Source organism: Podarcis gaigeae (genome assembly GCF_964106915.1).
Source record: "Podarcis gaigeae genome assembly, chromosome: Z".
NCBI classification, from domain to species: Eukaryota; Metazoa; Chordata; class Lepidosauria; order Squamata; family Lacertidae; genus Podarcis; species Podarcis gaigeae.
The window spans coordinates 17,322,119-17,345,139 of record NC_139691.1 but is presented as its reverse complement, the minus strand read 5'-3'; the positions used below and the strand labels follow the sequence as shown (position 1 = coordinate 17,345,139).

General features: G+C 45.4%; 1 protein-coding gene across 7 annotated transcripts in view; it reads right to left on the bottom strand.

The window, feature by feature from the left end:
* The window catches only part of ADAMTSL2 (ADAMTS like 2), a 38,850-nt gene extending 22,432 nt beyond the window's left edge, over window positions 1-16,418 (bottom strand). Inside the window, exons 1-9 of one of the 7 annotated variants that reach the window (XM_083722125.1) lie at window positions 16,038-16,418; window positions 9,692-9,806; window positions 8,059-8,201; window positions 7,038-7,113; window positions 6,206-6,308; window positions 4,453-4,598; window positions 2,030-2,153; window positions 1,628-1,708; window positions 895-1,070 (exon numbers count right to left, since the gene is read on the bottom strand). In XM_083722125.1, coding sequence (XP_083578251.1) covers window positions 895-1,070; window positions 1,628-1,708; window positions 2,030-2,153; window positions 4,453-4,598; window positions 6,206-6,308; window positions 7,038-7,113; window positions 8,059-8,201; window positions 9,692-9,805 — 963 coding nt within the window. In that variant the 5' untranslated portion in view covers window position 9,806; window positions 16,038-16,418. Of the gene's footprint in view, window positions 1-894; window positions 1,071-1,627; window positions 1,719-2,029; window positions 2,154-4,452; window positions 4,599-6,205; window positions 6,309-7,037; window positions 7,114-8,058; window positions 8,202-9,691; window positions 9,807-11,392; window positions 11,411-16,037 lie in introns of those variants that run through there. The other 6 variants (XM_083722126.1, XM_083722127.1, XM_083722128.1 and 3 more) reach the window with 6 other exon arrangements.
* Between the last annotated feature and the right edge of the window lie 6,603 nt (window positions 16,419-23,021).

Sequence of the window (23,021 nt, the reverse complement as noted above, 5' to 3'; positions counted from 1 at the left end):
TTGATATAGAAATGGGATGATCTGAACGCATGTCAGGGAACTGCCATCGGAGAGTCAGGTGGTGGAAGGGCTTAAGGAGGCTAAGAGACCCTCAGATGCTGAGGAAGGAACCAGCAGGGGGAGAGGGAGAGTTCCTGCAGAAACTCAGGCGGAGGGATGGCTCCAAGATGCTTCCAGTGAGAACAGCGGGGAGGGCTCAGGACCTCCGCTGGGGACGCCTACTCCGCGCAGGAAACTGTCACGCAGAGAATCGAGACGGAGAGTTTCCGTTAAGGAATTCTTATGTTGGCGTAAATTCCAGAAGCGCCCACTGACGGATTCTGCCAGCGATTGAGGTAGCCATGCACCCATGGCTCCGCGGACTGGGAGAGTTTAGAAACTGAATTGCAGAGCCTGGAGGGCTTAAACGCTTACGCACGAGTAGCCCCCTTAATCCCATAACAACGCATGACTGGAAAAATGAGAAACTGATACCTGCATCCATCTAAGTTCTCAGGCTATCACACTCAGGTTCTCACTCAATCTCAGGCTAGACCCTTTGAAATTAATGGACCTAAGTTAGTCATCTCTACTAATTTCAGTGGGTATGTTCTCTGACTTATACTGAGTCAGATCATTGGGTCCAGCTAGCTAGGTATTGTCAAGTGCTGTCTTGATTGAGGCTCCCCACAGTTTCAGACAGGGGTCACTCCCAACCCTAACTGGAGATACTCATGGGGAATGAACTTGGGACCTTCTGCATGCCAAGCAGGTGTTCTATCACTGAGCTGTGGCACTTCCCCAGATTCTAACCCCTAGATTCTTCCGGCCCTACTTGCAAACAGACTTGTTTTTGCTTGTTCCTAAATTGACCAACCTATCTCTAGGTACAAAGAAAAAGCCCTCCACACTTACCATAATGTTCAAATCTTGATTGGTTGGCCCTTGGGCCACAATGTATTCAATGCCAGTTTCATAAATGTCCATTGGTCTCCTGTACTTGAAAACAGTCCCTGCGATGTTGAAGTTTTTGGGGCTGTCCACTCTGTAGTTCCCATTGAAGAAGTAGTAGCCAGCTTCATCCGCAACAGCTGCAGAAGTCAGCAGAGGCAAAGAATTCCCACCCACGCCTTAGAACAAGTCATCTTAAAGACACCTCAATCTCTGCTACGTGCTAAGCAAGTATGACTTTACACCCTCCTCCCTCCCAACGCCTTTTTCTTTTGTGTGCTTCAGATTGTTAGCTTGAAGAAGTAACTTTCTTATCATTAACATTTGCAAGCCTCTGGTGGAAACTTTTTTTTTTCTGAACCCTTTATAAACATCCCAACTTCTCAATGTAGTTGGCAAAGGGCTGACATGCAGTGCCAGTTCTGTGAGGGAAGGGGAAAGTTGGGTTGGCGAAGCAAAATGTAACATGGGGTCTCAGAATCAGAAGGGCATTTAACTGTTGGCAGATAAAGACCACACAGGCAAATATGTTTTGGAATCAAGAGGTGGGAGGAAGGTTGAACCCAAAGAGGCCAGGAAGAGACTGAATTTCACATACCAATTTGGCTAATAAGCTACTTGTCAAACAGTTTCGTTGTCACAGAAATATAAAATTATAAACATTCAGCTTCATTCCTGCCCCTGGCACCATACACACCCAGAACATCAGCAGATTTCTTCCGTTCAACGATCTGGATGTCTCTTGCTCCGGCGGGGATGTGTGTGACCAGAGAATAGCCTGTGGAAAACTGCATCCATGTATGAAAAGCAAACTTTGCAAGAGTTAACAGTCCTAGGCTGGGAATAACTCTTCATATACAGGAGCAAATTCTCAAATGACTGAAGGATCCTTTTTTTTAATTGATTCAATGTTGGTCCTTTGAAAAGGGGCGGGGGAGTTGTGGAGGGAGGCAGCGGCAAATTTGCCGCAGCCCAGATGCAAGGAAGCCCAGACTCCCCACATCCCTGATCATGCACAAATTCACCTGCCCACGATTGCATCTTGCTCAAGGATTGGCAAGCCTTACCCCATAAGAACAAAATACCCCTCCAGCCTTACCAAGATGTGAATTTCCCTTTCTGTAACTCCCGGAGACGTGAGTGCAGCTGCTCCCATTTCCTTGACAAACACCACATTTGTCCAACGTGTGAGTTGAGAACAGGATCCCGTCACATCCAATGGGCTGGAAACAGTGTAAAATAGAGTGTCAAGGGTCAGGTAGAGGGGCACAGTCACTGCAATTCAAATATCATGCTGACACTTTGGGCTGTGTCTCTGTGTGTTTGGCAGCAGTAATCTCAGGGCGAGCGACACTGTGTGTGATGGAGAGCCCTCTGTTCTACCCCTTCATGTTATGAAGCCCCTGTAAATATCACATAGTCATAGATCCGCATCAGAATCAGGCTGAACAAACTAAAAAATGTTGGAGTGTTAGAGCCTTCTAAACAGTCCTGTGGAAGAAGGCTGTGGTGGGATGCAAACAGCCAAGGCAACACTAAGTCAAGAAAAGTCTGGCTGCTGGATCAGGCCAGAGGAGGCCCATCTAGTCCAACATCCAGTTCTCAGAATTGCCAAACCAATGGGAATCCTGTAAACAGGACCTGAGAACAACAGCAGCTCTCCCCACCTGTGAATGCAATCAGCTGCCTCTGGGCCTGGAGGTTCCATTCTCAGCTATCAGTTAAGAAGAGCCCTGCTGGATCAGACCAAAGGCCTATCTGGTCCACATCCTCTTCTCACACTGGCCAACCAGTTGCTGATGGCATTCCCTGCAACCTATTTCACAACATTATGCTGACCTGAGTACAATTGGTGGTGACCAAGGGGAGGGCTTTTTGCCTGAGTTACAGCCCTTCCTGGGAACAAAGGAAGCTGCTTCCTACTCAGTTAGAGCATTGATCCATCTAGCTCAGTATTGTCTACATTGACCAGCAGCAGCTTTCTGGGGTTTCATGTAGGGGTTCTATCCTAGAGATGCCACTGGGAATTGAACCTGGGACCTTCTGCATGCAAAGCAGGTGCTCTACCACTGAGCTAGGGCCTTCTCAGCTTCTCTTTAAAAAGGAGGAATGGAAGATTGTTAAATAAATCGCAAGCAAACTGCTCTGGCTTCTGGGTCCAGTTCAGAGTGCTCATGCTTACCTACAAAGCCCTAAATGGCTCAGGGCCAGGATATCTGAAAGATCAGCCGCCTCCTGTATGAAGCAGCCTGCAGGCTGAAATTGTCTTCAGAAGCCCCACCGCATCTCCCACCATGAAAAGTACTCTGGCTGGTGGGAATGCGAGACGGGGCCTTAACTGTGACATCCCCCCAAACCCTGCCCACCGTTCCAGAGTTGACTCCCAAAGGTGAGACCAGCCCCATCCCTGGCAGGGAGCAAAATATTTTTATTTAATGCTTCTCCTCCCCACCCCACCCCCCAAAAAATCTGGTTGGATTTTTAAAACATCCCACTTCCCTATTCACACTCATTCACATACACTTATATGCTCACCACCACCACCCCACACAGTCTCACCCACATTCAACGCACACACCCACACACATCCACACACACAAACACTTTTTCCATGCATAAGAACTTAAGAACACAAGAAGATCCCTGCTGGATCAGGCCAGTGGCCCATCTAGTCCAGCATCCTCTTCTCACAGTGGCCAACCAGTGCCCCAATGGGATGCCTGCAAGCAGGACGTAAGCACAAGAGCCCTCTCCCCATTGCAGTTTCCAACAAGTGGTATTCAGAAGCATTGTTGCCTTGAAGCACAGGAGGTAGTAGCCATGGGTAGCCTTCTCCATGACATAAGAAAGCCTGTTGGATCAGGCCAAGTGATCCAATGTAGAATGAAGAAGCCCAACTGGCATTCAGAAGCAATACTGCCTCTGACCAGAGCATGGCCATCATGGCTAATAGCTACTGGTAGCCTTCTCCTCCTCCATGAATTTCCCCAACCCTCTTTCAAAGCCATCCAAGTTGGGGGCCATCATTGCCACACACACGGACCAAAGAGATCTTCACCAACTGGATGGCAATAGAGTTACTGGCTCTCTGCTCCTGGTCCAAGACACCCTCCTGTGCCCCAAGCCCCACATCAAATGATATTCAATGTCACCTTGGCCAACAGGTAAGAAGGAGGGGTTGCTGGCAGCTATTTCACTTCTTGGACATGTGGTGCAATAGAGATCTTGCCCACCCATCACTTCCTCGCTGATGTTGCTGGAAGAAGCCTAGCCTGGAAGTTTTCTCCCCTGAGATCTTTACAGATGCCGAGAGTGGAAGTTAGGAATACTCTGCAGAACTACAAATTCCAGCAGCCTCTAGTGCAACTTCACCCCACGATGGCTATGCAGTTCCCCACTGGTCAGCACCCATCTCCCAGATTCTGGGCTCCCCACAACAGGGTCATTTGTGTGTCCCCCTCTTCTTGTCCCATCTCCCTCACCCCCTGGGCTGACAATATGGTTGCTATAATGTTTAACAACCTCACATTTTCCAGAAACGCAAACCCCACGGAAATCGGAGTATTTACAGGACGTCCCGTCCCGAGCCAGGACCATGAGCTGCCTTTGACCATCGATGGTTGTGCAGTGGAGATCACAGGGCTTGCTGGAGATGTGGACATAGTCATCTGGAGATAGGAGGACAAATGATATTGCACACACTGACCAAACACACACACATGCACACACACAAATGCACGCAGTTGCTTATTAAATGTCACCAGCAAAATATCCATCATTGTGGGGTAGAAAGTATAGCATAACATCAGGACATAGGAAGAGCTCTGCAGCTGGATCACACCAAAGGGGGCTCATCTAGTCCAGCATCCCGTTCTCACAGTGGCAGGCCAGATACCTCAATGGGAAACCAGCAAGTAGGATCTGAGCAGAAGAACACTCTCCCCTCTTTCGGTTTCCAGCAACTGGCATTCAGAAACATTACTGCCTCTGACTGTGAAGGAAGAGCATAGCCTCCATGGTGGCTAAGACATCCCATTTCATTTTCACTGTTACTCAGCTGAAAGCCTGCCCTGCCCTGTTTTGTGTAGATTTTTTTTGGGGGGAGGAAACCCATTAAACTTCTGCTTTTAAAATTTAAATGTGCTTGTTATGCACATTATTATACACATTATGGAACAAATTTCCTCCAAATAGGTATTTTCCAGTGTGCTTCCCCATAAAGTACACATTATGGATGCATCACAACTGTAAATAACACAAATTTTTGAGTGCACTTGTCACACACTGAGGTGGCGTCTCAAAATATGGAAAAGTATTTGATCTACCTTGAAGTGGCGTTCTAACCTCTGAGGCTCTTATTGTGTCTGCCTCCACAGGAGGCCCAGATAGTGGCAACACATGAACAAGGCCTTTTCAGTGGTGGCTCCCTGCTTGTGCAGTGCTCTCTCCAGGAGGCTTGCCTAATGCCATCATTATATATATCTTCAGACAAAAACATTCCTTTTTAACCAAGCCTTTAGCTCTTAACTATCTAGGGCCTTTTAGAGTGGGTGGGATGTTTTAATGTATTTACGGGGTTTGTTTGATTGTTGTAAGGCACTGAAAGAGCAAAAGCAACTAATCGATTTAAATAACAACAGCAGCAACCCACAAGCAAGTTCAAGATTGGCTGTCACATAGGGTCATTTCTGCATATGCATTAGAAACTACAGTGGTACCTCGGGTTAAGTACTTAATTCGTTTGGGAGGTCCGTTCTTAACCTGAAGCACCATTTTAGCTAATGGGGCCTCCTGCTGCTGCCACACCACCAGAGCACGATTTCTGTTCTCAACCTGAAGCAAAGTTCTTAACCTGCAGCACTATTTCTGGGTTAGCGGAGTCTGTAACCTGAAGCGTATGTAACCTGAAGCATATGTAACCCGAGGTACCACTGTAGTGGATATTTGACCCAGTCCTAGTTCATGACAATGCTTCCACTCCCCTACTCCCTTCTTGTCTTTTTCAAAGCAGCTGTTGCAACTGCAGAGGCCTTTGAGCCCAGGAAAAGAAGTGGGTGGGGAGTTTTGCTCCTCCGATAAAATCTGGTTGGAGCCTCCTTCCTAGAACAGAAGAGAACTCCATTCATTTCAAATCCTCTCTGTGTGTGTGTGTGTGTGTGTGTGTGTGTGCGCGCGCATGTGCGCGCCCCTGTCTTTCTGTCTTATTTGGATGAGGTGGGGTGAGAGTAAGCTTTGCCTTATCAAAAGCGCCTGGACAAAAGGCCTCCTTGTTTACCAGGATACAATGGCTTCCATTGATATGTCCGCCCGTTGTACATGTGGGAGTTGAAGGATGTGCACTGCTGCTCCCGGAAGCTCCTGCCATTCGGGGGACACTGCTGGAAAAGGAAGAGACGAGTCCAGATGAGGAAGAGGAGGAGGAGAGTCTGCTTCTACATTTCAGAGGCTTTTCCTGCCCTTGCGGGTGAACTGATGGTGGGCTGTCAAAACCCAAATGTGCAAGGGAATCAGGAAGATCCTGGGACTGTTACGATCAGGCTACTAAAAGAACACCAGAACAGCCTGCTGGATCAGGCCAGGGCTCCTCTAGTCCAGTGTAACCTCTTTTCACAGAGGCCAGCTAGATGCCTGTGGGAAACCAGCAAACAGGATCTGAGCACGAGAGCCCTCTCCCCAACTGGCATTAGGAAGGTTCCTATTTCTACTAATCGAGGATGATGATGATGATGATGATGATGATGATATCCACACCATACTATTAAGGCTTTGAAGAATCCTGAGAACAGAGCTACAATTTCCAGAGTGGTTTAACAACCAGTTGTTCTTCACACTCTGGAACTCTGGAAACTGTAGCTCTAGGAGAGGAATGGGGGTTTGCAAGCAACTCTCAACATGCTTAATAAATTCCACTTCCTAGGATTATTTGGTGGAAGCCATGGCTGTTTAAAGCAGCATCATAGCACTTTAAATGTATGGTGTGAAGGTGGCCTGAGTTTGAAATAGTGGTGGTATTTTCTACAGCTGCATGGAATCTGTACCTTGCTAGTTAAGACTGAAAGCTGCATCTCAATAATAATTTTTTAAAAGCATGAAAATGCTCCTCTTACTTGCACTTTGCATAGCTGGTATCTTTTTGATGTCCCAGTGCATGTTTTATTAGCGAGCCCCGTCATGGACTTCTTTCTAAACACAGAAAGAAAGGGGAAAAGGATCAAGTCAAGCGAAAAATGAAACGCATCATTATCATCCAAAAGAAAGGGCCCCAGAATGTCTTACAAATATCAGCAAGAATAAAGGTAAAGGGACCCCTGACCATCAGGTCCAGTTGTGACCGACTCTGGGGTTGTGGTGCTCATCTCGCTTTATTGGCCGAGGGAGCCGGTGTACAGCTTCCGAGTCATGTGGCCAGCATGACTAAGCCGCTTCTGGTGAACCAGAGCAGCACAAAGAAACACCGTTCACCTTCCCGCCGGAGCAGTACCTATTTATCTACTTCCACTTTGATGTGCTTTCGAACTGCTAGGTGGGTAGGAGCAGGGACAGAGCAACAGGAGCTCACCCCATTGTGGGGATTCGAACTGCTGACCTGATCGGGAAGCCCTAGGCTCTGTGGTTTAAGCCACAGCACCACCTGTGTCCCATGTCAACTCTTATGTGGCTACACACACAACCTCTCTTGATACCCCTGCTTCGCTGCCTCCTTCAGTGCGTTTGCCTGGTTGGAATAGCGTTTTTGAACTGGGATAATGCCTCTTTCTTACCTGGATGGAGGATGGAAAGATACATCTGCATGTAAAAGGAACCTCTGTGCTGTGTGCAGCTGGAATTTATCTGGCTACACAATGGTAAGAATCACAGCCACTAACCTGCCTGCTTTTGTCCTGGCCACGCCCACCTTTCTGAAGGTTCCCTTCAAGGGGACAGTGATCCTTTGGCTGAAAATGTTATCCTTCCTGCAACAAATCACCAGGAAGCCCTATCCAGATGGCTATGGATTACAGCTCCCATCAGCCCCGGTTCAACCTTGAGGGCACCTGATTCGAGGGAGGCTGCCTGAGACGGTCCTTTCAGAACCAATGGGAAAGTTTTATTGTTCAGAGGATGGGTTCATTGGAGCAAGGGGTTTACCTCTGCCGCAAGCAGTGCCTCTCTTGGGATTTGACTCCTCCCCCACATGTCCGGGTGCAAGCCGTCCACTTGGTCCACTCACCCCACCAGTGGGCAGTGATGTCGCTGCCTTCCTCAAGGCTGTTGGACGCCTGAAGGTTCTCCTGTTTGCCATTTAGGGGCAAAGAAGATAAATTAGAGGCAAGATGAGTTGATTGGTTAAAGGGATACTTCAGCAAACATGGTTTAGCTGCTGAAACCAATTCTTTCCCCATTTCTGTCCTACTTCAGTTCATTTGAGGTTTCATGCATCTCCATTTCCTTCCCCCACTGAAGACAGGAGCCCCAGTTTATGAGTTGCTCATATTTAGCACAAACTTGTGCAGAGCAGCCATGTCAGACCACTGGCACATCCAGCTCAGTATCTTTGACATGGACTGGCAGAGGTTCTCTAGGATTTCAGATAGGAGACATTCATCCTACTTGGAGATACCACTGGAGGCTGAAGCTGGGACCTCCTGCATGCAAAGCATGGACTCTGCCACTCAGCAGTTGCTCCTTCAGCTAAACATAAAGTAAGATTCTAGTCCTCATAATTCTGCATCTGACAGCAGATATAGGTAGGGACATAGGAATCTGCCTAATGAGTAAAACCCTTGGTTTATATGTCAAAGTACTGCTTACACTCACTGACAGTGTCTTTCCAAGGTTTCAGGATAGGGTTTCTCCATGGCGGAGAAAGGGTGCCATTGAGGACCGAACCTTCTGCATGCAGAGCAGGGGCTCTACCACTGAACTATGGCCCTTTTGACACACACTGATTCTTCATGCCTGCCTCTGTCATTTTTCAGTACATCTTGATTGCTTCATTTGTGTCCGATTTTAAATTGCATTGCATATTCTGTACTTGCATTCAGTAGTGTAGTAGCAAATTCAGAAGTGCAGGGTTCCTTCATGAGAGTCATAGCCAGGCCCCCATCTAAGATTATACAACAACTTTATAATTATACAAGAGTAATAATTAGGGATGCATTACAATGATCAGTGCAGATCTCCATGTGTTTCCTTTCAGCTAAATCTGCTATTTTTCTGTGCATGTATGTGGACAAATCATTTGGAGTGCTCCAAGATCTTCTTTCAGAGAGACTTAAGCTGTGTTTTCATTGAAGTGCCATTGTACGTAACAGAACTTGTACCTCATTCTCTTGAAATGGAAGCGTTCCTTCTGTTGTCTTTTCAATGTTCCTAAATGCTTAGCTTTTCAGCTTACAGGGCAACTCCTTGGTGTTCCTCCCATGTACCTTATCCAGAGGGGCACCAGGAGCCCATTCTCAGGGCTGACTCAACTCCTTTCACTCTGACTGGATCCAATTAGTGCAAAGGGCAAGAAGGCTTCTTCCCAGTGGCTAAACAAACCTCCCCTTTGATGCTGATTGGTCGGCTCAAGGATCCCAGAGACAGGGAGCCTTCTGGGATGCTGTTGCAGAAATAGTAACAGGTCTTTGACACACACACACCCCGGTGACCCCCAAACCACTAGACCACTGCTTGTATTGCATTTTACACATTGTCACTGGGCAGCACCTGGAGGTGCTAGCATACCTGGTGGTATATGGATATTTTTAATACATTTGTGAATGAAGAAAATTCTCACTTGTGATATCACCAGGGCAACGTTCCCTATGAAGAGTGCGAATGCAAGAGCCCCTTTCAGGTGAGTGCAGTCTCCAATAAAGCTGCACTCCCAGGTCCCCTTGATTCTCTTCATCCTAAGAAAGCAAGAAGTAAAGGTTGAATTTTTTCAGAATTGGATTAGATGGCCTTTTGGGTCCCCTTCTAACTCTATAATTCTATGTTTCTATGAATGGCTGTATTAAAAACTCTGCAGGTTTAGCTGCTTTCATGTGTATATTTTTTTAATAACAAAAAAGCAGTGTATAAATTGTATGAAATGAAGGAATGAAAAATCTGGCAGGAAACAAGCACTGAGGAATTTGGTCATCACTGCAGGACCATCTTGCAGGTGCTCATCGTTCTGCAGAACTGACACTGTTAGAGGTGCTACATGATACTCATTCCCACAGTTGTGAGAAATTGAGCTTTCAGTGTGGCACACATGCACTTCAGAACTCCTTGCCTATTGATGTCAGGCAGGCACCTTCACTGTATTCTTTTCCGTGCCTGCTTTAAACATTTTTGTTTAGGCACATAGATGTTGACATGTTTTAGTCTCTCTCTTCCCCCCAATTGATTTGTATTATCTAAAAAAGTTTTCAACCGTTTTTACTGATAATCTTAATATATATATATATTTGTAAATTGCTTAGAGGTTTACAATCAAGTGGCGTATAAATGTTGGCAAATAAATAATTGCCCCATTACAATGTGGTGTGGGGGACTCCAACACAAGCTGCCTGCTTGGAACTGCCATTCTGCTTGTATTCCAGGTGGGGGGGGGCAGTCTATTAAGACACCTCCGCATCATCTAAGCATGGAGTTTCAGTGGTGTGAAATTTGCAATGAATTTCTCCCCTTGCTCTGAGAAAAGCTTTGAATAGGAAACCCAAGGACCCCTCATTAAAAAGTGTAGTTCTGCTGAGGGATGTAGGGGGAAATCTGACTCCTCTGACAGGGTGTCATCACAGAGCCAATTCGGAATGAGGTCAGGAATCACTGCCCTCTCACTGGATGGAAATGTGGAAAAATGGGTGCTTCCAGACCAGGGATGGAGGAAAAATTCAACGCAATTTGCATTTAAAGACAACCCTACCAAATCAGTGCTTTCCAAAACATGCAGCCATCCTTCAAAATTGTCTTGCAGTGTGGTTCTCCAGCCGAATAATATGTCCCAAAATGCATATATTAAAGCAAAAGTGTGCATAAAAATGCATGTATTACCGTAGTGAAAACATTGGGAGAAAATATTCGGAGAAACTGCATTGTGTAAATGTGTAGATGAGGGAAAACTATATACAAACATGTGTCTATTAGGGAAAATATGTACTAAAGTGCTGATAACTTTTCATGAGAACTTTTTTTTTAAAAAAGCAAATGAATCTGGAGATTGACTGAACTTAAGATTGGGAAAGTGATAAATTGAGAGAAAGAGCCAGTGCAGTGGATCGTAGTGGTCTGAGTGTCGGACTAGGACCTGGGAGACCAGAATTCAAATGCCCCCGTTGGGCAATGAAGCTCACTGGGTGTGACCTGGGGAGTCAGTGACTCCCTTTCAGCCTAACTTCACAGGGTTGTTGTGAGGATAAAATGGGGAGAGGGAGGACTATGTATCACCTCCATGAGCACCTTGGAAGAAATGTAGGGTATTAAATAAAGTGAAATTGACATATTTGCCCACCATTTCCCCCTCCCTCTTTGGGCTCCTCCTCCTCCGTCTTACAGAAGAGACACTGAGGATTCCCCTTTCTAAGAAAACTCAGCCTTTCAGAGTAGTGCTGGCTTCTTCCCCCAACTCCCCACTTTCTTTGGCTGCCTGGAGAGCGTGAATTTCCTACTCATCCCGCCTCTCCGCCTGCCAGGAGTGGAGATGCTGGATTTTCCCAAGCTGGATGATTATATTAAAGCTGCACGGATGTTCAGACTGTGTCTGAGTCGCTTGGTGTCCTGTTCCAGCCAGGCAAGGAGATTTTGGAGGACTGGAACAAGAGACTGTGGGGAAGAACTAGCTCAGAAGAGGCATCTGTGAGGCTCAGCAATGGGGAGATGATTGTCCATAGGTGTTCAAACTCTTCTGGAAGCTCTCAAAGAAGGCAGCTTCAGAGTCCCCAAAGCAAGAAAGGCCATAATACCATTTTGGCAGCCAGAGGCTGCTGCCACCATCCTACACCTATTGGGGAGCAGAAGGGAGGACAGCCAGCTTGTCTGTAGCAAATGGGCAAACTCCTTGACTCCAAGATATATTTTTTAAAAAAGAACATAAGAAGAGACTGCTGGATCAGGTCAATGACCCATTTAGTCCACCATTCTGTTGTCACAGTGGTCAAATGGATGCCCCAGTGAGAAACAGGATTAGAACATTGTATGAACCAGGTGCCCCTGGTACCCATATCCGCCTCCCAAGAAAGCACACATTAATTTGGGTCAAATCAGGCTACAACCTTTGCCAAGGCATTGGGTATAACTATTTGAATTGTCAGCCTGCCCGCCTGCCTCTTGCGGTATACCTGTAGGGGTCACTCCTAGTTGAAGAGGTCAACCCCTATGACACAAGGGTGGTTTCCTTGAGGAGTGCTATAGCCCTAGCTCCTGCCTGGGCTTCAGGACAAAAACAACTCCTCTCAGATTCATTTAACAAGATACCCCTGAAAATTGGAGAGGCAGGCAGAGGCTACAACCTCCCCTCCAGTGAAGACTCAGGTTTACTCAATGCCTTAAGCCCCAAAAGTTGTGACAACTGCTATGTGGCAGGCAAAACCAAAGGACATATCCAGTTAGTCTGCCTGGCCCTGAATCAGTCTGACAAATTCCTGCCTGGCCCCAAATATGGTGACCAACAATAGTCCATAGCAAGGTCATGCAGAGCCCAAGAGCCAAGGAAAAAGGAGAGGCGGTGGGAGATCCAACTAGGAACTGGTCAAGGAGGTGGAGGCTGGATGGGTTTAAATTCCCAAACTGTGGACCAGAGTGAAGCCTGCTGGCTCCAGTCTAATCTGCTCCAGGGGTAGAACCTTTGGTCAGCCTGCCCGCCATTGGCCAATTGGCAGGCAGGTTGTAATCCATTTCTTGTGCTCGTGCGAAGCCAATTTTGGGGTTTGAACTGGCCTGGGAAAACCCCACAACTCCATGTCCCTCACCGGATCATGGGGTGAACAGAAGGTGATGCCCCATAAAGGTGCCCAGCCTTGAAGGAAAGATTCACTCTCCCACCCTGTGGTTTCCAGCAACTGGTATTCAAAAGCATTAATGACTCCAGCTGTAGCCTCTCCTCCTCCTCCTCCTCCTCCATGAATTTGTCTAATCCTCTTTTAAAGCCATCTACAGTCATACCTCCAGTTGTGAACATGATCCGTGTGGGAGGCATGTTTGCAACCCACAGCGTTCGCAGCCTGAAGCGCCGTGTCTGCACATGTGCGTGATGCGATTCGGTGCTTCTGCGCATGTGTGTGATGTCATTTTGTGTTTCTGCGAGCACCGAAACCTGGAAGTAACCCATTCCGGTACTTCTGGGTTCGGCGCGGTCTGCAACCCAAAAACGCACAACCCACAGCGTTCGTAACCTGAGGTATGACTGTACATTGGTGGCCATCACTGCCTCCTGTAGGAGGGAGTTCCACAGTTTAAATATGTGCTGTGTGAAGACAGACTTTATTTCATCTGCCCTGAATCTTCCAACATCCAAATCCTCACCCTACATTTGAAGCAGTAGCATGCTGCTTTAAACAGCCATGGCTTCCCTGAAAGAATCTTGGTTTGTTAAGGGTTCTGAGGGTTGTTAGTATACCCCTATTCCCGCCTGCCCCCCAAACTATAATTCCCAGAGATCCCTGGGAAGATGAAATGGTTGTGTAAACCACTGAGGGAACTGTAGCTCTCTCTCAGAGGGAAACAGAACAACTTTCAGCACCCTGAACAGACTTCAGTTCCCAGGATCCTTTGGGGGAATCCATGACTGCATAAAGCAGTATCACACTGCTTTAAAAGTATGGTGTGAATGTATGACTTTGTATGGGGATCTGCTAGAAGTGTACAAGAGTAGGCAAAGAAAATGAATACATTTGGCCTCTGTGGGGCCACCCAATGAAGATGAATATTGGAATATTCATTACAGACAAGAGAAGATACTTCTTCACACAACACTTAGTTAAACAATGAAATTTGCTGCCACAGGAGACAGTGATGGACACCAACTTGGGTTGCTTTAAAAGAAATTTGTGGAGGCAGGTGGTTCAAGCCCACCCAGGTTTCCTGCACTGCAGGGGGCTGGACTAGATGACTTTCAGGATCACTTCCAACTGACAATTCTATGATTCTATGATTGTATAAGGATATTCGTGGCAGCTAACCACAATGGCTATGTTCTACTTCCACTGTCAGCAGCAGTAATGCTGCTGAATGCCAGTTGCTGGAAATCACAGGAGGGGAGAGGACTTTTGCACTCAGGTTCTGCTTGTGGGTTTCCCATAATGGGTACCCCATTATTCACTGTAAAAAAAAATAATGCTGGACTAGATGGGCCATTGATCAAATCCAGCAGGCTCTCCATGTGGAGGTGTACTGTGATGGCAGAACCTCCATGCCTTGGGGCAATCTATCCCTGAATACCAGACAGTGGGAAACACAACTGGAGAGTGCTGTTGCACATGGGTCTTTCTTGCAGGCTTCCCATTTGGAGCATATTGTGGGCTATTGTGAAAGCAGGATGCTGGACTAGGTGGGTCATTGGCCTGATCCACCAGGCTCTTATTACACCCAAAGCACATTGACTGCTCATGTCATGCCCTTCATTTACAGAGCAGATGCAATAAAATGAATGAACATGGCTGTCTGAGAGTTGTAGAATATTAGAATTGTACAATGGTAGATTTGGAAGGGAGCCCAGTGGGTCAACTGACCCATCCTCCTGCAGGAATTTGTTTCATTCATTTCAATGCCTCTACTCTGGGCAGAACTTACTTTGATGCACCCCTGATGCTGGTCCCTGTGTCTCAGTTATTCCAACGTCCAATTTTCGAAAGATCTATTTTATCCCCCCATTTCTATCCTTTATAAAAACCACACTCCTGTTCCTTTCACATCAGCAGGGGTCTCTAACCCTTTTGGGCCTCGGGGGGATGGATACATCTTGAAATCTAAGAAGCTGTCATGTGCCTCACAAAATGCCCATTTCACAGAAGAAAAAACTGGCAATGCTCAGAACCCAACAAAAACCCAGGCCAGACATCTACATAGGTGGTGCAGTGGCTAGAGTGTTGGACTAGCTCAGCCATGAAACTGACTGAGTCAGCTTGGAGGCTAATCTACATCTCTCTCAGCCAATAAACAACCTCACAAGATTGTTGTGAAGATAAAATGGGGGAAAGAACTATGTATGCCCCCTTGAACTTTTTGGAGGGAAGGTGGGATATAAATGTGGTAAGCAGATTATAAATTAATTAATTAGACCTACAGGCCAGCCCTACTTTTGGCCATGGAGACAGCCAAGGTTTTTGTCAAGTGGAGTCCCAACAGAGTATCATATTTTCATCCACCCTTTCGCGGTGTCAATTTTTATAGAATAATAAGAGTTGGAAGGACCCCCAAGGGCCATCTAGTCAACCCCCCCGCAAAGCAGGAATCACAACCAAATATTGCCTGGCAGGTGGCCACCCAACCTCTGCTTCAAAATGTCCAAGAAAGGAGAGTTTGTGGGCTTCACTGCACTTGGTTTCCCAAAGCTCAGAATCCATAGCAATTAAATTTAAATCCCCAAAATTATTGACTGCGCATCCTGGGGACAGGTGGCTGAAACCTACCCAGAGCACTTGGTTTTCATTAGAGCTTCAAGCCACCTCTGGTCCAAAGCCAGCCAAATAATTATTCTTCATTCAGTCCAAAAGACTGGAGAAGGAGGGAAAGAGAGAGAAAAAAGCCTATTGTTCCTACTTCTATATCTATTAAATAAGAAAACCCCCATCAGCAGAACAGTGATTCCAAAATGCCTCTCTGGCTTTGGTTATTTGGGGGCAGGGAGAACTTTCCAAGGAAATGCACTTAGCAGGACACAGAAGGGAAAAAGTCAAGGTGGCTGCCCATTCTGGGATCGCTACACTCGTATTATATAACAGCCTCCTGCCTCACACAGCACCTAGAGAAAAGCTCTGTCTCAACCAAAAATGCAAAGATGTTTTCCCCTGAAAGCTATTTAGTAGGAAAGTGTGTGTGTGTTTGGAATCTGTGAAGTGGGTGCAATTAAACATGAAACACACACACACACACACACCAACAAGCAAAAGAAAAGGGAAATTTGAGTTTCTTTTTAAAAGAAAAAAAGAAAAAAAACCTACCTTGGAGAATGTGAGAGCCAGCCAGACAGCCAGATGCTTGCTTTTTCAAGTGCAGGGGGGAAAAAGATGCTGCAAGGGTCCAGGTGCAACAGGCTCTGGTCGGTGGAGGACTGGGGCGAAACTGAGAGGGAGCAGAGCAGGAGGAGGTGCAGAAATTGCAGACACACACTTTCTCTCTCCTCCCGTCTTCTCCCCCACCCCTCTCCTCAGACTTCAAAAGGGCAGCCAAGAGCCTTCAGCTTCCAGCAAGGAGGAGGCTGCTTAGCGGTTATCCCAAGTCAACTTGAGTCAGTTTTATAGCTGTCAGGCAGATGGGCTAGGAGCTCTGCAGTCTCCCTGAGATGCCTCTCTTCAGCGGCTCAGCACTCCTCCAGCACCACCACTGTGCATTACAGTCATGGTGCTTTCCCTCCCGGTCCCCCCCCCCCCACAAACCCACAATTGTTCCGCCAACCACAGCTAGCCAGTTTCCTGCAGTCGGGGTTGCTGGATGAGGGTGTGTGTGTGTGTGTGTGTGTGTGTGTGTGTGTGTGTGTGTGTGTTTAAAGGATTAGAGAATGTTTGTGCCTGAAGATGTGTCTACGAGGCAAAAGCTAATCCTGCCATCAGTCCAGCCAAATCGATATCACCTCCGTACCATGGGCAGGAATCAATCAGGTTTCCAGGCAAGTGAGACCAGAAAGGCTGCCAGTTTTGTCTCTGTTGACTCAGTAAATTGATTTTTTTTGGGGGGGAGGCCTGTTGCAGTGGAATTCGGGGAGATATTGGAGGGGGGGAGCTCCACATTGGTGTATATGGTTGGCCACTGTAAGAACAGCATGCTGGACTCGATGGGTCACTGGTCTCATCTAGCAAGCTGTTCTTGTGTTCTTATGATGCAAAACCATGTTCTGGAACCTATATGCAGCCTTTTGCACATTGATCTGCTGAGCGAAGACTGCTCAGAAATAATTTGATATACCATCAAGCCCATGGGGAAGCCGCGAAACTTCTTACTATAATATTTCCAGGCTACCTTTAAGAGCCATAGCCCACTCAAAGCAGATTGCAGGGTAAAATAAAATTCAACAAAGCAGAAGGTGCAATCCTGTATGTGTCTACTCAGAAGTAAGCCCCACTGAGCTCAGTGGGGCTTACTCCCGTGCAAAGTGTGTGTTGGATGGAGGCAATGAAGAATAAAACCAGCAGTAAACAATAAAACCTGGGCTTTTTTTCCAGCCGGAACTCGCCGGAACTCCTTCCCTGCACCATGCAGATGGGCACCACTGATTTCCGGCACATCATTTTCTAGAAAAATAACACTGAATAAACCAAATGAATAATTAGAACCCCAAAGCACAGTACAACTAAAATCATCAATGCCAGTCTCTGAAATATAATGATCAGTTTGGTGTAGTGGTTACAGTGACTGCAGGACATTCAAAAAGTTAAAATAGCAATAGACTAAAAACAGATCAAATCTCACACCAACTTTCTAAAGATTTGGGTAGGATTGCCTAAGCAGGAATGTTTTTAGCAGGAACCAGAAAGAGTACAGCCAATCACTGGCTCTCAGCAGGGACAGGGTGTCTCTGCACATGTATAAGCATGCACCAGAAGAGTACAGCAAAGGCACCTGCCTGATGTCAATAGCCAGGGAGTTCCAAAGTGTGCCGCACTAAAAGATTGTTTTCCTTCAAATGCAGAATGGGTATACAGTGGTACCTTGGTTTAAGAACAGTCCGGTTTAAGAACGATTCGGTTTACGAACTCCGCAAAACTGGAAATAGTGTCCCGGTTTGAGAACTTTACCTCGGTCTAAGAACAGAATCTGACCGGTGGAATGGGACTAGCGGCAGGAGGCCTCATTAGGGAAAGCGCACCTCAGTTTAAGAACAGTTTTGGTTTAAGAACAGACTTCCGGAACGGATTAAGTTCGTAAACCAAGGTAGCACTGTATATGGCACCTGTAATAGTTAGTTTTGCAGATTGAAGCAGTTGAATGAGTGTATATGGGTAAGGCAACTGAATAGGTAAACTGGCCTGAAGTTGTTCAGGGCTTCATATACTAACAGTAACACCTTGAACTTGGCTTCTGAATTTCAGGAGATGTGTTCACACATGATGTTCAGCAAGTGTGCAATCTGTATGTGCGCACATGGTTAAAATGTGTAACAAGTGTGCTGCCTCTGGGAACAAACAGTTGTACACATCAGCAAGTGTACACACTTTTCACGTAGATGCTTGTACATGTGGAGAGACAGCCTGTCCCTGTGCTCAGGGTAACATGTAAACAAGTCTCTGGCTTAACAGAAAAACTTTAGGGGTGAGGCTTACTTTCCATGGGCAACTGCAGGTTGCTTGGTTTATTTAAAGCATTTCTTCACCCCACTTTTCAGCTAAAAAAACTCCCAGAGCCCCCCCCCCCAGACCTTGGAATTACAATCTGAAAAGTACAGCAAAAAAGGAAACAGGGAGGAGGAGGGAAAAGGAAAGCTAGGCTTCCTTGCATCCTTGGCAAGGAGTTGTATTGGCACTCCCTCCATCCCCTGCAGAGCAGTGGATAAGTGGTCAGGAGAGTGCATGTATGGATGGGCAGGCCTCTAGCCACTCCTTGCAAGAGTGGAGAGGTGTGATTTTTGCATCCCCACTGGGCTTGGACCTGCATTCTTGGCAGGGGCCAACGTTGCCAACCCCTATATACACCCTTGAACTCAGGGTACCCAGTTCTGAATGTCACAATGTTATTGCAATAAGCTGCCAGGGCCAACATTTGCCCACTTAGTTGCATCATGTTGCTGATGATGATGATACAAAGCAGTAACATTCTCAAACTCACAGCCTGTTTGAGACACTCCTCAGCAACAGAGTAAAGAGGTGGTTTTGATGTAAGGAGCAGAAATCTGTGGCTGTTATTCAGAGCGTCCCTAAAGTAACCAGTTCCAGATTCCAAAATGTTACAGAGGCAGACTCTGTGAGCCAAGGCAAAAGAACATGAAGGTGCTGCCAGCTTCTCTGCTTCCAGTAAATCAATGCAGCTCCCTCCACACAATGTGATTAATGACCTACCTGCCCTGGATGGATGCTCTGGGCTGGCTGGGCTGTTGAACAGGTGTGTCATTAATCACAGGCAGACAATCAGAGCATGATGGTTCTATGCATCTCCCTCTCCCTTCTTGCAAAGGAGCAAGAAATTGCAAGCAGATGTTATTTACTACCCGGGTGCTTGTAACACTGAGAGAAAGGAAGGTGAAACAAAGACAGATTGTGGGAAATTGCACTCAAACATAACTATGTGTGAGTGCTAGTTAGTGCATGAAGGGGTTAAGACTACAGAGTTATATTCCTAGACTCAGCTAGCCATGCCCCTTTTCTCGGATGAGAGAGGAAGTGAAGCCTTCTCTTTCTGCTCTCTCTCTTTCATGCTCTCTCTATGCCATGTAACTTATCAAGGAAGGTGTGCTTAAGCAAGTGTTTAGCTTAGAGCACTTGTTTGAAGCTATATTTCTGTCTTTTCTATCCAAGAGTATTCTGCCTGTGTTCTACTTGCTACTGCTTGGATAAATGCATAAATCTGCCATTTGGAACATTTTGTAAGTATATCATTTTAAACTTACTTAACAGTGTATGGTCTATTCATACCAAGAGAGGTAGATAGAGGGGAACTCTGTATGCAACTGAACAAGATATGAAAATGGTTCAACAACCGAAATTCCCACATTATACTGCTGCTTGAATTTTGTGTGTTCAAACTCTGCTATTGGGGCTTTCTCCTGCTGGAGACTGTGCGAAGTCCCATGTGTTGAATTCAGGCAACCAGCCAATTATTTTGTTATTTAACCCACACATGTGGGCCACAGGGATTCATATTTTCCTCCCACACATATAAGGTACACCTGTGTGGGACATGGAAAACCTGACCTTTGGGTGCTCACTGTTTACTTATAAATGTTTGTTTGCAAGAAGCTGGTGCTTTGTCGGGTGAATCTGACAGGCCAGATCACTTTGAATATAAGAAGATAAAATGAGCCGTACTGGATCAGGCCAATGGCTCATCTAGTCCAGCATCCTGTTCTCACAATGGCCAACCGGATGCCCCAGTGGGAAACCTGCAAGCAGGACCCAAGCACAATAGCATCTCTCCCCTTCTGCAGTTTCTAGCAAGTGGTGTTAGTTACAACTGGATTACGTCATCATTCAATAAAATACCCAATAGCAAGCCCAAGACAAAACTACAGAATGAGCAGGTAAAATATCTGATATTTGACAGATCTGACTAATCAAGTAACCAAGAAGCAGAACGCTGAAGAGGGAGATCTTTCCTTTTCACTTTTCTGTCTCCCCCCCCCCCCCCTGCAGTTTTCAGAACAATACTTAACTGGAGTCGAGAGCATATAGGAGGCACATGGCCTCCAGGAACAAATAAACAACAGAGATTCTGTGAAGAGAAGATTATCCTCAGATAGCCCATGCGAAGGAGGGATCAGCCTCACACTGACCAGCAAACATCATCTGCAAGTTCAGCACCAGCGAGAGACCAAGATTGTAATTACAGCCTTGAAATTAACTCAAAAAAGCTAAAAAGGAACTGGACAGGAAATTGTATCCCTGGGGGTTATGTTTATCTCTGAATATCCCTTCTCACCAACTCCAAATGTAGGAGGACGTGCCAAACAATGTTAGCCAGATAACAGGATCCAAGGCACCCCAGCTGGGTCCGCTGTCGTAAATCATGGCTGCATAACACACCATACATTTAAAGCACATTGAAAGCAAATGGCTCCCAAAGATCCTTTAAACTGTTGCTTGCCCGGGGAGGCTTTGCCCTGCCAGATTTGAGGTTATATTATGAAGTATCATGTATATGTTGGTTGAAAGAATGGGTGAAATTAGAAAATACAGATTTGTTAGATTTGGAAGGCTATGATAATAGATTCGGTCGGCACGCGTATTTATGGTACGAAAAGAAACGAGTGCATAAAGGTTTTGAAAATCATATTATTAGAGGATCTCTGATCGAGGTATGGGGTAGGTATAAAAACCTACTGGAACCAAAAATCCCACATTGGCTATCACCATTAGAGGTGATGAGTGTTAAAAAGATCAATATGACTAGGAGGTGGATAACATATGGGAGTTTAATCAAGAAAGAAGGAAGTAAGTGGAAAATGAAATCATATGAATCATATGAAGAAGTGAAAGAACATGTAAATAATTGGCTGCATTACTTTCAGATTAATGAAATGTTTAGAAAAGAGGTTGCAGAAAGAGGCTATTTTGAAAAAGAATCTAGGTTTCAAAGAGAAGTATTGAATAATGAAGTTAAAAATTTATCTATGATGTATAAATTATTATTAGAATGGCATTTGAAGGATGAAGAGGTTAAATCAGTTATGATTCAATGGGCCAAAGATTTTGGATATAACATTCAATTTGATGATTGGATAAAATTATGGAAGGAAGGGATGAGATTTACAGCATGCACCACAATTAAAGAAAATGTTATGAAAATGATATATCGATGGTATATAATAACAGTCAAATTAAGTAAGATGTATAAGGTGAGTAATAAATGTTGGAAATGTAAGGAGAAAGAAGGGACATTTTATCATATGTGGTGGGAATGTAAAAAAAAGAAGTGCTTCTGGGAAATGATATATAATGAGATAAAGAAAATATTGAAATATACATTTCTTTAAAAAACAGAAGCATTCCTATTAGGAATTTTAGGTGGTGAGATAAAAAGGAAGGATCAGAAAGTATGCAGTAACAGCGGCTAGAACTCTGGTGGCCCAGAAATGGAAACAAGAAGAAATGCCCACGATTGAAGAATGGAGAATGAAATTACTGGATTATGCAGAACTGGACAGATTAACAGGGAGGATTCGCAACCGACGGGACCAAAGATTCACCGAGGACTGGAATAAATTTACAGAATATATTAAAAATGTTTGTAAGTTTCCAAGAAGCTCTGTAAGAAGGTTTGGTAGAAATATTGTTTAAATAATATGGTAAGATAAGATATACATAGTGCTATATAAATGAAGAAATGTGAAGATATGTAATAACTACGGAAAATTATCAGACATGTTGATGGAAATCTAAAAGAAAAAAGATGTGTGATGAATTCTTAATGTTTAATTGTGTTATAAATTTGTCTTTATTGGAAAATTAATAAAAATTATATACAAAAAATTAAAAATAAACTGTTGCTTGCCCCTCTCATGGCGACAATTCTCAGCACTCTTAACTACATTTCCCAGGATTCTCAGGGATTGGGTTGCCTATATCCAATGTTATTTCTGCTGGAATTTCAGTAGATCCATTGAAATTAATGGGCATGAGTTGCTCAGGTCCATTGATTTCAATAGGTCTACTCTGAGTCAGAGAGAGTCTCAAGGGATGAGGAGAGACTAGTGGATAAAGAATAGTTTTTCTCCCTCTCATCACATGAGAACTCATTGATATCCAATGAAGATGAATGTTAGAAGATTTAGGAAAGATTTTAAAAAGTCCTTCTTCATGCAGTGTAGAGTTTAACTACAGAACTCACTCTCCTAGGAGGCTGTGACAGCCCCCTCACTTGGACAGTTTTAAAAAAGGATTGGAGGAGGGGGAGGAGGAAGAGGTTATCAATGGCTATGGGCTGCAATGACTCTGTTCTGCCTCCACCATTGGGAGGCAACAATACTCCTGATTACTAGTTGCTAGAGACCACAGAAGGGGAAAAGGCTCTTGTGCTCAGGTCCTGCTTATGGGCTTTCCCACTGTGGGAATAGGATCTTGAACTAGATGGGCCTTTGGCCTTATCCAGCAGAGCACTTATGTTTATGACCCAAGTCTAAAGGACTGTATTCAGCACCTAGGTCTGAAGTTCCACACTTCCCTGGTCTGGCCCAACAACAGCCAACTAGCCGAGTTTAGGTTTTGTAACCACAGAGAGATTTTACATGGAGCAAGCAATCCTCCACTTTCTGCCCGAAGCAGCCCACTCTTCCCCCTTAA